Source organism: Carcharhinus amblyrhynchos, chromosome 1 (genome assembly GCF_965287045.1).
Source record: "Carcharhinus amblyrhynchos chromosome 1, sCarAmb.v2.hapA, whole genome shotgun sequence".
In the NCBI taxonomy this organism is placed as follows: Eukaryota; Metazoa; Chordata; class Chondrichthyes; order Carcharhiniformes; family Carcharhinidae; genus Carcharhinus; species Carcharhinus amblyrhynchos.
Window position 1 is genome coordinate 181,489,945 of NC_137324.1, and position 17,853 is coordinate 181,507,797.

The 17,853-nt window shown below is 44.8% G+C and overlaps 1 protein-coding gene across 1 annotated transcript in view; it reads left to right on the forward strand.

The window, feature by feature from the left end:
* Positions 1–17,853, forward strand: part of srp72 (signal recognition particle 72) — a 67,800-nt gene that overhangs the window by 28,586 nt on the left and 21,361 nt on the right. The window contains exons 11-13 of the mRNA XM_080188650.1: positions 6,930–7,002; positions 7,469–7,533; positions 17,277–17,372. Of these exons, the coding sequence (XP_080044776.1) occupies positions 6,930–7,002; positions 7,469–7,533; positions 17,277–17,372 (234 nt within the window). The remainder of the gene's footprint in view (positions 1–6,929; positions 7,003–7,468; positions 7,534–17,276; positions 17,373–17,853) is intronic.

The following is a 17,853-nucleotide window of genomic DNA, read 5'->3' on the forward strand; positions in this document are numbered from 1 at the left end:
TTGCTGTGACTGTACAGCAGACAGTGATAGTCACTGAGCTGACATGCTGCCCATCAATTGGTCCAGATTAAGCATACACTAATGGACGTGAAGCACTAGGCAACTCTCGAAGCAACATCCAAGAACAACCCTCGCACACCTACCGTGCGTATGCACCTTGTTGGCCAACAAGGCGGACCGAATGGCCTGTGGATATGAAAGGAGACATCAATAAACATAAATAGACGTGCAACAGGCTATACAGACAGGAACAGAAGATCCGCAATAGTTCCAATGTAAGTGACAAGGAGAGCCTTAAAATTTGTTGGACGACTGACAGGAATCTGTTAATTCCCAGGAATGTCCTGAGGCTCTAGATCTTCAACTAGAACATTCTTTTGTATCCCTCCATTTCCAGTCTGCTCATGTGACTATCCAGGTAAGTCTTAAACAACCCTAGCGTGTCTGCCTCCACCACCCTACTTGGCACTGCAAACTTTTGCCACTGATTCCCATTAATTTCAGTTTTGATCAGGCTTCTTGATGCCATATTTACACATATGCCGCCTTGATGTCAAGAGCAATTACTCACACCTCACCTCTTAAATTCAGCTCTTTTGTCTAAGGCTGCATTGAGGTTTCAAGTAGTCCTGGCAGAACAGAAACTGGGCAATGGTGAGCAGGTTTGTTAGTGAATAAGTGTTGGTTGATAGCACTGTTAACAACACCATCTAATTCTTTGCTGATGGTTGCAAGTCGATTAATAGAACATTAATGGGCTGAGTTGTACTTGTTCTGTTTTTTGTCATCAGGACACACCTGGGAAACTTTCCACATTATCTAGTAGATGTCAGTGTTGAAACTAGTGTAGTTGACACAGTGTGGCTAGAGGTGCAGCACAATCCGGAGTACAAGTCTTCAGTCTTGCAGCCAGAATGTTATCAGAACCCATAGCTATTATTGTATCTGGTGCACTGAGCTGTTTCTTAATCTAGCATGGAATGAATTGAATTGGCTGAAGAATGATATCTGATGATGGAGACCTTAGGAGGAAGCTGAGCTGGATAATTTGCTTGAAACCTCTAACATTCTTTCGTGGGCATCTGCATCTGCAGCAGGTAGATTGGTGAGGATGAAGTCAAGTCGTTATTTCTGCCCTGTTTGTTCTCTCTCCATCTGCAGCAAGTTCAGTCTGGCAACTTTATCCTTCAGGATTCAGCCAGCTTGGTCAATAGTGGTGCTACCCAATCACTTTGGATTGACATTGAAGTCTCCCACCCAAATTTCATTCTGGGGCTTTCCTATCCTCAGTACTACTTCCAAGTGGTGGTTAACATGGAGTACAGGGAGACTGGTAGATGGTAATAAGCAGGAGGTTTCCTTACTAATTTTTGGCCTAGTGTCAGGAGACATACGGGTCCAGGGTCAGCGTTGGTGATTGCACAGTATATTACTGTGTTGTACCTTTGGTGGGTCCTGCTGGTGGATCAGGACATAACTAATGATGATGGATGAATATAGAACACTACAGCACAAACAGGCCCTTCGGCCCACGAGTTGCGCCGATCACATCAACACCTACCAATCTATAGACCTATCTATAACCCCCAATCCCATTAAACCCCATATACTCATCCAGAAGTCTTTTAAAAGACCCCAGTGAGTTCGCCTCCACCACCACCACTGACGGCAGCCGATTCCATTCACTCACCACCCTCTGAGTGAAAAACTTACCCCTAACATCACTTCTGCACTTCCCTCCCCGCACCTTAAATCTGTGTCCTCTCGTAGCGACCATTTCAACCCGGGGAAATAGCCTCTGAGAATCCACCCTATCTATTCCTCTCAACATTTTATAAACTTCTATCAGGTCGCCTCTCAACCTTCGTCTCTCCAGGGAGAAGAGTCCCAGCTCCCTCAACCTAACTTCATAAGGCATGCCTCCCAGTCCAGGCAACATCCTTGTAAATCTCCTCTGTACCCTTTCAATAGCTTCTACGTCTTTCCTATAGTCAGGCGACCAGAACTGCGCACAGTACTCCAAATGAGGCCTGACTAGGGTCTTATAAAGTTGCAGCATTACCTCCCGACTCCTAAACTCAATCCCTCGATTAATGAAGGCCAGTACACCATACGCCTTCTTGACCACCTCCTCCACCTGCGAGGCCGATTTAAGAGTCCTGTGGACCCGGACTCCAAGATCCTTCTGCTCTTCTACACTACTAAGACTCCTGCCCTTGATAGTGTACTCGTTCATCCCGTTGGTTCTGCCAAAATGGACGACTACACATTTATCCGCGTTGAAGTCCATCTGCCACTTCTCCGCCCAGTCCTGCATCCTATTTATGTCCCGCTGCAACTTTTGACATCCTTCCAGACCATCCACAACACCACCGACCTTCGTGTCATCAGCGAACTTACTTACCCATCCCTCCACTTCCTCATCCAGGTCATTTATGAAAATGACAAACAGCAAGGGTCCTAGAACAGATCCCTGGGGCACTCCACTGGTGACTGACCTCCATTCAGAAAAAGACCTATCCACAACCACTCTCTGCCTTCTGCAGGCAAGCCAGTTCTGGATCCACAAGGCCAAAGGCCCTTGGATCCCATGCCCTCTCACCTTCTCAAGAAGTCTTGCATGGGGGGCCTTATCAAACGCCTTGCTGAAGTCCATGTACACCACGTCCACTGCACTTCCTTCGTCAATGTGTTCAGTCACGTTATCGAAGAACTCAACTAGGCTCGTAAGGCACGACCTGCCCTTGACAAATCCATGCTGACTATTCCTGATCATGTCAAACCTCTCCAAATGCTCGTAAATCTTGTCCCTCAGTAGCCTCTCCATCAGCTTACCAACCACTGAGGTCGAACTCACCAGTCGGTAATTTCCCGGGCTATCTCTGTTCCCTTTCTTGAAAATAGGAACTACATCCGCAATCCTCCAATCTTCCGGAACCTCTCCCGTCTCCATTGATGACGCAAAGATCATCGCCAGGGGCTCTGCAATCACTTCCCTCGCCTCCCACAGTATCCTGGGGTACATCCCATCTGGTCCCGGCGACTTATCTATCTTGATAGAATTCAAAAGTTCTAACACATCCTCCTCCTTAATATCCACATACTCAATCTTTTCCATCTGATGCAAATCCGTAGCAAAATCTCCCAGATCAGCTTCCATTGTGAAGACTGAGGCAAAGTACTCGTTAAGCATCTCTGCCATTTCTTCTGGTTCCACACAGACCTTTCCCCCTTCCCCTTTTATAGGTCCTATCCCTTCTCTTATCCTTTTACCTTTCACATATTTATAGAAGGCCTTGGGATTTTCCTTAATCTTACCCGCCAAGGTCTTCTCATGACCCCTTCTGGCTCTCCTAATTTCCCTTTTAAGCTCCTTTCTACAGTCCTTATACTCCCCAAGATCCTTAACATCTCCTAGTTCCCAGAACCTTTTGTACACTTTTCTTTTCCTCCTGACTAGGTTCAACACAGCCTTCGTGCACCACGGTTCCCGCGACCTACCAAAACCCCCTTGTCTCATCGGAACGTTGTCATGCAGAGCTCCAGACAAACATTCCTTGAATATCCGCCACCTTCCTTCGGTACTTTTCCCTAAGAACGCCTCCTTCCAGTTTATTTGTCCAAGTAACTTCCTGACTTCTTCGTATCTCCCCTTACTCCAGACAATCACCTTCCTAGCCTGCCTGATCCTATCTCGTTCCAATGCAATTGTGAAGGAGATAGAATTATGGTCACCATTCCCAAGATGCTCTCCTACCGAGAGATCCATCACCTGCCCTGGTTCATTCGCCAGTACCAGGTCAAGTACAGCCTCTCCCCTCGTAGGCTTATCCACATACTGTGTCAGGAAACCTTCCTGAACACACCTAACAAACTCCTCCCCATCCAAACCCCTTACCCTAGGGATATTCCAGTCAATGTTTGGGAAATTGAAGTCTCCCATCACGACAACTCTGTTATTAATACATCTGTCCAGAATCTGTTTCCCTATCTGCACCTCAACTTCCCTGTCACTATTGGGCACCCAGCAAAGTTTTCGACCCTTTGCTGTTCGTAACTTCCACCCACAGGGACTCTGTAGATAGTCCCTCCACGGCATCCTCTTTCTCTGCAGCCATGACTCTGTCCCTGATCAACAGTGCCACTCCACCACCTCTTCTGCCATCCTCCCTGTCCTTCCTGAAGCATCTGAATCGTGGCACCTGAAGTACCCAGTCCTGTCCCTGAGACATCCAAGTCTCCGTAATGGCCACCACATCACATTCCCAAGCAGCAATCCACGCCCTAAGCTTATCTACCTTATTCACTACACTCCTTGCATTAAAATATATACACTTCAGCCCCTCAGTCTGGGCATTTCCCTTCTCCACCCCCTGTCTAACCTCCCTTTCATACTGCCTGCAGTCCTCCCCTACCTGGGAGCTAACCTCCTCCGTCCCAGTTTCCCCATCACAATTCCCTCCCCCCATCCTTTCTAGTTTGAAGTCCCCCCGGTAGCCTTAGCCAGTCTTCCCGCCAAGATATTAGTCCCCCTGGGATTTAAGTGCCACCCGTCTTTACTGTACAGGTCCCACCTACCCCTAAAGAGGTCCCAGTGATCTAGGAACCCAAAACCCTGCCCTCTGCACCAGTCCCTCAGCCACGCATTCAGCCTCCACCTCATTCCATTTCTTCCCTCATTTCTCCCGTGGCACAGGCAGCAATCCTGAGATTACTACCTTTGCTTTTCTCTTCCTCAGCTGCCTACCCAGTTCCCTATAGTCCCTTTTCACGACTGTCTCCCTCTTCTTGCCTACGTCAGCAGTACCTATATGTGCTACAACCTCTGGTTCCTCACCCTCCCCTTTCAGGATGTCTGGGACACGCCCAGAGACATCCCGAATCCCAGCTCCAGGGAGACAAACCACCATCCGCGATTCCCGTCTACGTCCACAAAAACGCCTGTCTGCCCCCCTCACTGTGGAGTCCTCTATTAGCACTACCTTTCTGCTCTCTTTGATTTTTTGACTTACTGGCTCAGCTCCAGAGACCTGGCCACCGCTTCCTCCCTCAGATGAGCTGTCCCCCCCAGTAGTACTCAGGCCGGAGTACTTATTTTGAAAGGGGACATCCACCGGCGTGCTCTCCATCACCCGTGTTTTCCCTTCCTAATAGTTACCCAAGTGCCCTCTTCCCGTTGCCCTGGTGTGACTACTTGCTGATAGCTCCTATCTATAACCTCCTCACTCTCCCGAATGAGCCGAAGGTCCTCGAGCTGCATTTGCAGCTCCTTAACCTGGTTCCGTAGGGTCTGCAGCTCCACACACCGAGCACAGGTGTGGATGTCTGGTAGACCAGGAGCTTCCAAGACCTCCCACATGTTGCATTGGCAACAACATACAGGTCTCACACCCATACTTGCCCCTTTTAGCAACCCAGAGGAAAAAGTAAAAAAAAATGAGATTGGACATTGGCTATAAGGTCTGATTCCATGAGTATAACTTTATCAGGCTGTAACGCATGTTGAGGCATAGAGCCGAAACTCCCAAGGTGTTTTATAAAGATAACCTAGACCCTAATTTTTTCCTTTGAATTTGGCAAGGGTGAGCGTAGGATGTTTCGCTTCAGGTATGAATCTGGTGACCCACTAGGAAGCTTTTGTCAGACAAAGTTTATTCAAGAATACAGTTAAAATATAACTTCTAAAAAAGCATAACTTTTACCAATTAATTAATGGGTGGCATAGTGGTGTGCACTGCTGCCTCACAGCGCCAAGGACCCGGGTTCAATTCCAGCCTGGGGTGACTGTGTGGAGTCTGCACATTCTCCCCATGTTTGCTTGGCGTTCCAGTTTCTGGGTGCTCCACTTTCCTCCCACACCCAAAGATGTGCAGGTTAGATTGATCATAATAAATTGTCCCTTAATTCCAGGAGGATTAGGAGTGTAAATATGTGGGATTATGGAAATAAAATCAAACATAATATAACATAAACCTTAACAGCTAGCTAACTGTGACGTTCTAAGTCAAACAACAACCACAAGCATGCAGCTTTTTCTAGACCTGGCACAAAAAAACAAGTCTGTTCATGTGATGCTGGATTTTGCAGGTTTTTAACACCTGCTGTGACTGTTGTTTAAATGTTGTTTTAAAACTGAGGCTTCCCAGTCCTGGAATTTCCAGCATGCCTCTGGAGAGAGAGATTCAAAAACACACTGCTTTTTTCCACGAGTTTCTAACAGCAACGAAACCAAAACTAAAAACTGGGAATTTTCTGTGGGGGGAATAACTGTCCCTTGTACGGAGTATTTGTTGATCACACTCCACCCAGCAACTCCAAAGGATCATAAAACCCCAGGACACGACATTAATCCTGATTAAAAATAAATATGATATCTATTATATTGCTTCAGTAATAATTGGAGGGCACTGGTCACAGACATTACCGTGCCAAAATAAAATTCTAGGTGCTACTTGAAAAAATCTGCAAAGAAACATAATTAATATACATTTCTTAAAGGTACAGTATCATCGCACCTGACTGGTTTGGGGGACAGCTAATTGGCACAAGCTGATATTAGTGAGAAAACTTTACAGGGTCTTCAGGGAAAGGTGTGACTTTGTTGCATCCTCTGCCTGGGTCAATCTGTCATGAACTGTGTTTTGTGATCTGCCCTGTGTGAGAGCTGGGTACAGGGATCTGTCACTGCGTGACTTGATGGACTGAATGGTCTACACTTTATGGTCATCTAATGGTCTGTGTGTGAACTGAGACCTGTCTGACTGTGTGATCTGAAGGCAGGGACCTGTTCCTGTTTGAAATGGTTGCCAAGCTTACATATGGGCAGTATATTGTTTCTAAACCTCAAAACTTGCCTGTGAAGTAAACTTTTTTTGAAGTGTCACAATTAGTTATTAATTTTAAAGCATTAACCATATTTTAACTTTAAGGAATTCTTGGAGCAACACCCAGAAAGTGCAGTTGAAATCAAGATGACAATAGCACAATTGTATCTGGTCCAAGGTGAGCATCTCTGTCTGTAGATATCGATACCATGGCATAAAGTTTAAAGTTTTAAAGGTTATTAGTGTCGTAAGTAGGCTTACATTAACACTGCAGTGAAGTTGGTGTGAAAATCCCCTAGTCACCATACTCTGGCTCCTGTTTGGAAACACCGAGGGTGAATTTAGCATGGCTAATGCACCTAACCAGCACGTCATTTGGACTGTGGGAGGAAACCGGAGCACCCAGAGGAAATCTGCACAGACACGAAAAGAACATGCAAACTTCACACAGACAGTGACCCAAGCTGGGAATTAAACTTGGGTTCCTGGTGCTGTGAGGCAGCACTGCTCTGTGCCGCCATGCTTACAAAAACTAATTTCTTTAATTTTTGTTAAATATCTGGTAAGAAATAATTCTAGCAGTTTGACCTATAATGTTGAACTTTTAAAAAATTCTTCTTTGTATTTCTGTTGGTTCTTGAAAGGTCATGTTACAAAAGCATGTGACATCTTAAGATCGATTGGTGAAAAGTTGAATAAACTAGGGATGGTGAGTTATGAACTCTTTAATACTGGTATGATTATCTGAGTGATGTTTTTCTTTTAAGGTGTTTAGCTGCTGTATTCAGTGATCCGTAGTAACAGGAGTAGGCCATTTAATTATTTGAGTCTGTTTTATTATTTAAGGAGACTGTGGCTGATAATTGACCTAACTCCATATATATGTCTCTGTCCCATATCCCTTAGTATCTTAGGTTAACAAAAATTTATCAACTTCAGATTTAAAATGAAAGTTATTCGTGCACCAATTGCAACTTATGGGAGAATATTCCAAGCTTCTCCCATTCTTGCATGAAAAAGTGTTTCTTCATTTCATTACTGCCTCTAATTTTTGACTGTGCTCCACTAACCCTAACCAGTGGAAATAGTTTGTCTCTATCTTCTGTGTTTCCCTTTTATATTTTGAAAACTTTGATAAAATCATTCCTTTAACTTCTAAATTTAAAGGAATGCATCTCTAGTTTTTGTAATCTCTCTTTGAAATTTAAACTTTGGAATCCAGGAATTGTACTAGTAAATTTACCCTGTGCTCCCTCATGGGCCAGTATATTCTTCCTAAGGTGTGGCACCTTAGAACTATTCACATTTTCCCAAGTGTGGTTCAACCAGAATTTTGTACAGCTGAAATATGGCTGACATTGTTGGTTACTAATGTCTTTTAGGAAAGGAAATCTTTCGCCCTACCTGCTCTGCCCTATATGCAACTCAAAACACACAGCGATGTAGTTGACTTTTAAATGCCCGCTTAGCAAACCACACTGTTGTATCATAAAACTATAAAATCAAAAAATGAATGCAACTGGACAAAACATCTGGCATCGACTTAGGCACCTGCAATGATAGTGCACACCTAGCATTGTCAACCCTGCAAGGTTCCTCTTACTAACATCAGGAGGCTTGTGTCAGAATTGGGAGAACTGTCCCACAGACCACTAAAGCAACAGCCTGACAGTCATACTCACTGAATCGTACCTTATAGGCAATGTCCCAGACATTACCATCCCTGTCTACATCCTATCCAACTGGAACGTCAGAGCCACCAGAGGTGGCGGCAGCACAGTTGGACACAGTCGAGATGGAGTTGCCCCAGAGTCCTCAACATTGATTCTGGATCCCATGATGGCTCAGGGCACCAGATCACATGTGGTCAATGAAGCTTTCTGCTGGTTATCACCTATCACGCCCACTCAACTGATGTGACTCAGCACTCCTCCATGTTGAACGCCACTTTTTTTGAAGAAGTAGTGAGGGTGACAAAAACACAGAATGCACCTTGATAGGGTCTTCAATTTCCAATGTTAAGAGTGGCTCAATAACACCATTACAGTAAGTCCTCACTTAAAGTTGTGGTTATGCTACTAAAAGACCTTAAGTGAATCATGGGTTCCCATGGGAATCAGTGATTGTCTTTGACATCAGGACAATATTTGACCCATGTGTGACATCAAAGAGCCCAAGCAAAACTGAAGTCAGTGAGATCCAGGGGAAAACTCTCCCCTGTTTGGAATCATGCCTAACACAAAGGAAGATGGTTGTAGTTGTTGGAAAACAATCATCTTAAGTCCGTATTATCAGGAGGTGATGGCCTTGTGGTATCTATCACTAGTCTATTAATCCAGAAACTTAGCTAATGTTCTGGGGATCTGGTTTCGAATCCCGCTGCGGCAGATGGTGGAATTTGAATTCAGTGAAAACAAATCTGGAATTAAGAATCTACTGATGACTATGAAACCATTGTTGATTGTCAAGAAAAACCCATTTGGTTCATTAATGTCCTTTAGGGGAGAAAATCTGCCATCCTTACCTGGTCTAGCTTACACGTGACTCCAGATCCACAGCAACGTGGTTGGCTCTCAGCTGTCCTACAAGGGCAACTAGGGATGGGCAATGAATGTAGATCAGCCAACGATGCCCATGTAACGTGAATGAATAATTAAAAACAAAAGCATATTGCTACAGAGATTTGTCAGGATAATTTCCAAGATCCAACCATCTTGAGCTGCAACATCAATAGCCTTCCTTCCTTCCATCATAAGGAGGGGATGTTTGCAGATGATTGCACAATGTTCAGCACTATTTACAACTCCTTAGACACTGAAGCAGTTCATGTCCAAATGCAGCAAGATCTGGACAACATTCAGGCTTGAGCTGATTAGTGACAAGTAACATTTGTGCCACACAAGTACCAGGTAATGACCATCTCCATCAAGAGAGGATCTAACCATCACCCCTTGACATTCAATGGCATTAGTAGAAAATTAGTTTTGGGGAAATTGATGGGATTGAAGATGAATAACTCTCCAGAGCCTGATAATCTTCTTCCCAGAGTGCTTAAGGAAATGGCCCTGAAAATAGTAGATTCATTGGTCATTTTCCAAAACTCTGAATTCTGGATTGGTTCCTACAGATTGGAGGGTAGCTAATGTAAGCCCACTATTCAAAAAGGGAGGTAGAGAGAAAACAGGAAACTATAGACTAGTGAGCCTAACATTGGTACTGAGGAAGTTGCTAGAGTCCATTATCAAGGATTTTGTAGCTCAGTATTTGGAAGACAGCAGAATAATCAGACAAAGTCAGCATGGATTTACAAAAGGGGAATCGTGTTTGATGAATCTATTTGGTTCCTTTGAGAATGTAACTAGTAGAGTTGACTAATAGAATTGGTGGATGTTGTTGAATTAGACTTTCAGAAGGTTTTTGACAAGGTCTCACATAGCAGACTATTATGTAAAGATAAAGCACATAAAATTGCAGGTAGTGTCTGAGGTGGATAGAGAGTTGGTTAGTCAGGGACCAGTGCTAGGACTGCAACTGTTCACTTTATATATTAATGATTTGGGAAAGGGAACTGAATGTATTTGCTCCAAATTTGCAGATGATACAAAGTTGGGTGGAGGGTGAACTCTGAAGAGGATGCAGAGATGCTTCAGTGTGATTTGGACAGGCTGAGTGGGCATATGCTTGGCAGATGCAGTATAATAAAGATAAGTGTGAAGTTACCCACTTTGGTAGCAATAATAGGAAGGCAGATTATTATTTGAATGGGTGTAAATTGAAAGAGGTGGATATTCAGTGAGCCCAGGGTGTCCTTGTGCATCAGTTGCTAAAAGTAAGCACACAGGTACAGCAGGCAGTAAAGAAGGTAAATGGCATGTTGGCTTTCATAGCAAGGAGATTTGAGTATAGGAATATGGTGTTTTTGCTGCAATTGTAGAGGGTATTGATGAGGCCACAAATGGAGTATTCTGTGCAATTTTGGTGCCCTTATCTGAGGAAGGATGCTTTTGCTATAAAGGGAGTACAACGAAGATTTACCAGACTGATTCCTGAGATGACCGGTCTTTTATATGAGGAGAGACTAAGTCAGTTAGGATTATATTCACTGGAGTTTAGAAGAGAGGGGATCTCATAGAAACTTAGAAAGTTCTAACAGGGTTAAACAGCGTAGATTCCCGATGGTGAGGGTATCCAGGACTAGTGTCATGCTTTCAGCATAAGGCATAAATCTTTTGGAACTGAGGTGTGGAGAAATTTCTTCACCCAGAGAGTGGCGAATGTATGGAATTCACTACCACAGAAAGTAGTTGAGGCCAAAACATTGATTTCAAGAAGAAATTTGATATAGTCCTTGGGACTAAAAGGATATCGGAGAAAGGGGGAATCAGTTTCAAGTTTATTAGTGTCACCAGTAGGCTTACATTAACACTGCAATGAAATTATTGTGAAAATCCCCTAGTCACCACAGTCCAGCGCCTGTTCAGGTACACTGAGGGAGAATTTAGCAAGAACAATGCACCCTAAGGAGGAGGATGTGTTAGAACTTTTGAATTCTATCAAGATAGATAAGTCGCCGGGACCAGATGGGATGTACCCCAGGATACTGTGGGAGGCGAGGGAAGTGATTGCAGAGCCCCTGGCGATGATCTTTGCGTCATCAATGGAGACGGGAGAGGTTCCGGAAGATTGGAGGATTGCGGATGTAGTATTTTCAAGAAAGGGAACAGAGATAGCCCGGGAAATTACTGACCGGTGAGTCTGACCTCAGTGGTTGGTAAGCTGATGGAGAGGCTTCTGAGGGACAAGATTTACGAGCATTTGGAGAGGTTTGACATGATCAGGAATAGTCAGCATGGATTTGTCAAGGGCAGGTCGTGCCTTACGAGCCTAGTTGAGTTCTTCGATAATGTGACTGAACACATTGACGAAGGAAGTGCAGTGGACGTGGTGTACATGGACTTCAGCAAGGCGTTTGATAAGGTCCCCCATGCAAGACTTCTTGAGAAGGTGAGAGGGCATGGGATCCAAGGGCCTTTGGCCTTGTGGATCCAGAACTGGCTTGCCTGCAGAAGGCAGAGAGTGGTTGTGGATAGGTCTTTTTCTGAATGGAGGTCAGTCACCAGTGGAGTGCCCCAGGGATCTGTTCTAGGACCCTTGCTGTTTGTCATTTTCATAAATGACCTGGATGAGGAAGTGGAGGGATGGGTAAGTAAGTTCGCTGATGACACGAAGGTCGGTGGTGTTGTGGATGGTCTGGAAGGATGTCAAAAGTTGCAGCAGGACATAAATAGGATGCAGGACTGGGCGGAGAAGTGGCAGATGGACTTCAACGCGGATAAATGTGTAGTCGTCCATTTTGGCAGAACCAACGGGATGAACGAGTACACTATCAAGGGCAGGAGTCTTAGTAGTGTTGAAGAGCAGAAGGATCTTGGGGTCCGGGTCCACAGGACTCTTAAATCGGCCTCGCAGGTGGAGGAGGTGGTCAAGAAGGCGTATGGTGTACTGGCCTTCATTAATCGAGGGATTGAGTTTAGGAGTCGGGAGGTAATGTTGCAACTTTATAAGACCCTAGTCAGGTCTCCTTTGGAGTACTGTGCGCAGTTCTGGTTGCCTCACTATAGGAAAGACGTAGAAGCTATTGAAAGGGTACAGAGGAGATTTACAAGGATGTTGCCTGGACTGGGAGGCATGCCTTATGAAGTTAGGTTGAGGGAGCTGGGACTCTTTCCCCTGGAGAGACGAAGGTTGAGAGGCGACCTGATAGACGTTTATAAAATGTTGAGAGGAATAGATAGGGTGGATTCTCAGAGGCTATTTCCCCGGGTTGAAATGGTCGCTACGAGAGGACACAGATTTAAGGTGCAGGGAGGCAAGTACAGAAGTGATGTTAGGGGTAAGTTTTTCACTCAAAGGGTGGTGAGTGAATGGAATCGGCTGCCATCAGTGGTGGTGGAGGCGAACTCGCTGGGGTCTTTTAAAAGACTTCTGGATGAGTATATGGGGTTTAATGGGATTGGGGGTTATAGATAGGTCTATAGATTGGTAGGTGTTGATGTGTTCGGCGCAACTCGTGGGCCGAAGGGCCTGTTTGTGCTGTAGTGTTCTATGTTCTATGTTCTAACCAGCACATCTTGCAGACTGTGGGAGGAAACTAGAGCACCTGGAGGAAACCCATGCAGACTCAGAGTGAACACATACAGACTCCACACAGACAGTCACCCAAGCTGGGAACCTGGCCCCCAGCGCTGAGGCAGCAGTATTACCCATGTGCCTTTGTGCTGCCCAGGATATTAAATTTGATGATTAACCATGATCAAAAAAATTGTGGAGTAGGCACAAAGGATCAAATGGCCTGCTCCTGCTTCTGTTTAATCTGTTTCTTTTATCATTACTGAAGCCCCTGCTTCAACATCTTGGTTTTGGGGAGGGGGGGTGGTTTACCATTGACCAGAAACTGAACTGGACTAGCTATAGCAACTGTATAAGCAGGTCAGAGGCTCTGAGTTCATAGAATCCTCCAGTGCAGAAGAAAGCCATTTGGGCCATCGAGTCTGCACAAACCACAATCCCACCCAGGCCCTACCCCTGTAACATAATGTGTACTTACCCTAGCTGGTCCCCCGACACTAAGGGGCAACTTAGCACGGCCAATCCACCTAACATCTTTGGACTGTGAACGAAACTGGAGCACCAGGAGGAAACCCATGCAGAAGCGGGAAGAATGTGCAAACTCTACACAGACTGGGAGAGTACATAGTCAGTGTTATGTATCGATTTTCAGATTTTCCCATAAAGATTTAGGAAGCAAAAATTATTTTTAATGGATGGACAGGGACTTATTAGGAGCGTCAACATGGCTTTGTGCATAGTAGGTCATGTTTAACCAATCTATTAGAGTTTTTTCAAGGAGATTACCAGGAAAGTGGATGAAGGGAAGGCAGTGGATGTTGTCTACGTGGACTTCAGTAAGGCCTTTGACAAGGTCCCTCATGGGAAGTTAGTTAGGAAGGTTTAGTCGCCAGGTATACATGGGGAGGTAGTAAATTGGATTAGGCATTGGCTCATTGGAAGAAGCCAGCGAGTGGTAGTGGAGGTCTGTGACTAGTGGTGTGCCACAGGGATCAGTGCTGGGTCCGTTGTTATAAGAACATAAGAACATAAGAAATTGGAGCAGGAGTAGGCCATCTAGCCCTTTGAGCCTGCCCCGCCATTCAGTAAGATCATGGCTGATCTGTCGTGGCGCAGTTCCACTTTCCCGCCCTCTCCCCATAACCCTTAATCCCCTCTCTTATCAAAAACCCATCAACCCGCGTCTTAAAAATATTTAGCGAGGCAGCCTCCACCACTTCAACGGGCAGAGAATTCCAGAGATTCACCACCCTTTGAGTGAAGAAGTTCCTCCTCAACTCCGTTCTAAACCGCCCCCCCCTTTATCTTGAGGCTGTGCCCCCTAGTCCTACTGTCTTTTTTGAGCGGGAAGAGTCTCTCCACCTCTATCCTATCCATCCCATTCATCATCTTATACATCTCAATGAGATCTCCCCTCATTCTTCTAAACTCTAACGAGTACAAGCCTAGTTTAGTCAGCCTCTCCTCATAGCTCAACCCCCTCAACTCTGGTATCAGCCTAGTAAACCTCCTCTGCACTCCCTCCAAGGCCAAAATATCTTTGCTCAGGTGCGGCGCCCAAAACTGCACACAGTACTCCAGCTGCGGCCTCACCAATGCCCTATACAGCTGCAGCAAGACCTCCCTACTTTTATATTCAATCCCCCTCGCTATGAAGGCCAGCATCCCATTCGCCTTCCTGACCACCTGTTGCACCTGCAAGCTGGGTTTTTGCGACTCATGCACAAGGACCCCGAGGTCCCTCTGCACCGTCGCCTGCTGCAGTTTTTCGCCACGTAAGTAATAGTCCTTCCTACCATTATTCCTACCAAAGTGGACCACCTCACACTTGCCAACATTCAATTCCATTTGCCATTTCCTGGCCCATTCGCCCAGCCTATCTAGATCCTTCTGCAGACTCTCCACACCCTCCGCACAATTTGCCGTTCCCCCTATCTTGGTGTCATCAGCAAATTTCGACACCCTACACTCGGTTCCCTCCTCCAGATCATCTATATAAATGGTAAAAAGCTGAGGCCCCAGCACCGACCCCTGGGGCACTCCACTAGTCACCATCCGCCAATCCGAATAGCACCCGTTGACCCCCACTCTCTGCCTCCTATTTGACAACCAATCCTCTATCCACGCTAACACCCTACCCCCAACTCCATGTCCCTCGACCTTCTGCAATAACCTCTTGTGAGGTACTTTGTCAAACGCCTTCTGAAAATCAAGAAAGACCACGTCCACCGGCTCTCCTCTATCCACCGCCCTAGACACAGCCTCATAGAACTTCAGTAAATTTGTCAGACACGACTTCCCTTTAATGAAACCGTGCTGCGTCTGCTCTATCAAGCAGTTCCCTTCAAGATGCCTCACAATTTCCTCCTTAATGACGGATTCTAACATTTTACCTACCACAGACGTTAAACTAACCGGCCTATAATTCCCCGCCTTTTGCCTGGCACCCTTCTTAAACAACGGCGTAACATTAGCCATTTTCCAATCCTCCGGCACTTCCCCGGAATCCAGCGACGTCTGGAAAATAACCACCAAGGCATCCACTATAACCTCCGCCATTTCTTTCAGAACCCTCGGATGCATTCCATCCGGTCCTGGGGACTTGTCCACAATCAGCCCCTCCAGTCTGTCGAGCACTGCCTCTCTAGTAACAGTAATGTCATTAAGACCCTCCAGTCCTACCACCTTTCCATCACTAACACCCGGTAAATTATTCACGTCCTCCTCCGTGAAGACAGAAACAAAAAAGTTATTCAATACCTTAGCCATATCCCCATCCCCTACCACTAGGTCCCCTTTCTCATCCTCTAAAGGACCAACGTTCACCCTAGCCAGCCTCTCCCTTTTTATATATTTATAAAAACTCTTGCTATCCTTTTTTATATTAAGCGCTAGCCCAGCTTCATAGTTTCTCCTACCCTTCTTTATCAACTTCTTTGTCAATCTTTGTTGACATTTAAACCTCTCCCAATCCTCTTCTCGCCCACTACTTTTAGCTACTCTAAATGCCTCCGCTTTTAATTTAACACTTTCCTTCACCTCCTTCGTTATCCACGGCTTATTACCTCTCCTCCTACTGTCCTTTTTGACCATCGGAATAAATTTCCGCTGAGCACCAAGAAAGATCTCCTTAAAGATCCTCATTGGATCAGCAAATTTGCTGATGATACAAAGATTGGAGGTGTAGTGGATGAAGGTTTTCAAAGCTTGCAGAGGGATTTGGACCAGCTAGGAAAATGGGCTGAAAAATGGCAGATGGAATTTAATGCAGAGAAGTGTGAGGTATTGCACTTTGGAAGGACAAACCAAGGTAGAACATACAGGGTAAATGGTAGAACTCTGAAGAGTGCAGTAGAACAGAGGGATCTGGGAATACAGATACATAGTTCCCTAAAAGTGGCATCACAAGTAGATAGGGTTGTAAAGAGGGCTTTTGGAACATTGGCCTTTGTAAATCAAAGTATTGTTATAAGAGTTGGAATGTTATGTGTAAGATGTTGGTGAGGCCGAATTTAGAGTACTGTGTGCAGTTTTGGTCACCTAATTACAGGGAAGGATATTAATAAGGTTGAAAGAGTGCAGAGAAGGTTTACAAGGATGTTGCCGGGACTTAAACTGAATTACAGAGAAAGGTTGAATAGGTTAGCACTTTATTCCCTGGAGTGTAGAAGAATGAGGGGAGATTTGATAGAGATGTATACAATTATGATGGGTCTAGATTGAGTGAATGCAAGCAGGCTTTTTCCACTGAGGCTAGGGGAGAAAAAAAACTAGAGGATATGGGTTATGGGTGAAGGGGGAAAAGTTTAAAGGGAATATTGTAGTGGGGGGGTTCTTCACACATTGATTGGTGGGAGTGTGGAATGAGCTGCCAGATGAAGTGGTGAAAGCGGGCTCGCTTTTAACATTTAAGAAAAACTTGGACAGGTACATGGATGAGAGGGTGTGGAGGGATAGAGTCCAGGTGCAGGTCAGTGGGACTAGGCAGAAAAATGGTTTGGCACAGCCAAGAAGGGCCAGAAGGCCTGTTTTTGTGCTGTAGTGTTTTATGGTTTCTATTCCCAATGGATTTGTGTTTCTGGTTTGCAATAATGAAATGTCGGGAGGGTTAATTTATACAGTTTTGATATGCTTGGCATTTTGGAAATATTTAGCTATGCATTGTGAACATGTAGGTGTGCACTGGAAATGGATTTTTAAAATATATATAGATGTTTTTGGATAGCATACAAATCTGAAGTTAGCATTTAGACAAAATGAACAATGTTCTAAAATTGCACTTTAAACCCTGTCCAATGGAAAAACTGTATTGTGTATTAACAGGTCTCTGCATTAGTTACGATGTATAGCCATGAGGAAGATATTGATAGTGCAATAGAGATCTTCTGCCAAGCTATCCAGTGGTACCAAGAACACCAGGTAAACATCTTGCTGAACACCAAAGTATCAAGTACAAGAAATCAGCGTGCACACAACCAGAAGGATAATTAATTGAAGCTAAATATATAATCCAATGCCTCCAAAATATGACTGATAATACATAGGGGAAGGTCAGATACAAAAAGACTTGGAATCTGTCTGGCTTTCCCAAGTATGTACCATGATGTAGTTTTAAAGCCAGAGTGTGCGTGAATAAAGGAGCAAAGCTATCTTGAAAATAAGCTAATCATTAAAAATTAAGTCAATTATGTAATTTTGAACTAGCAATAGGTATCAGTGTTGTACTTCTGCATTAGGTATAGAAACCTTTAATACTGATTTGCTTGTATAGTTATTTCTGCTTCATTTCCTGTAAGATTAGGATCCTAATATTAAATGTAGCTGGAGAACTGTTTAGTTGAAGTGCTGTTCATTACATTGAAAGATTTTGTAGATCTTATTTTTGTTGTCTCCATGTGCA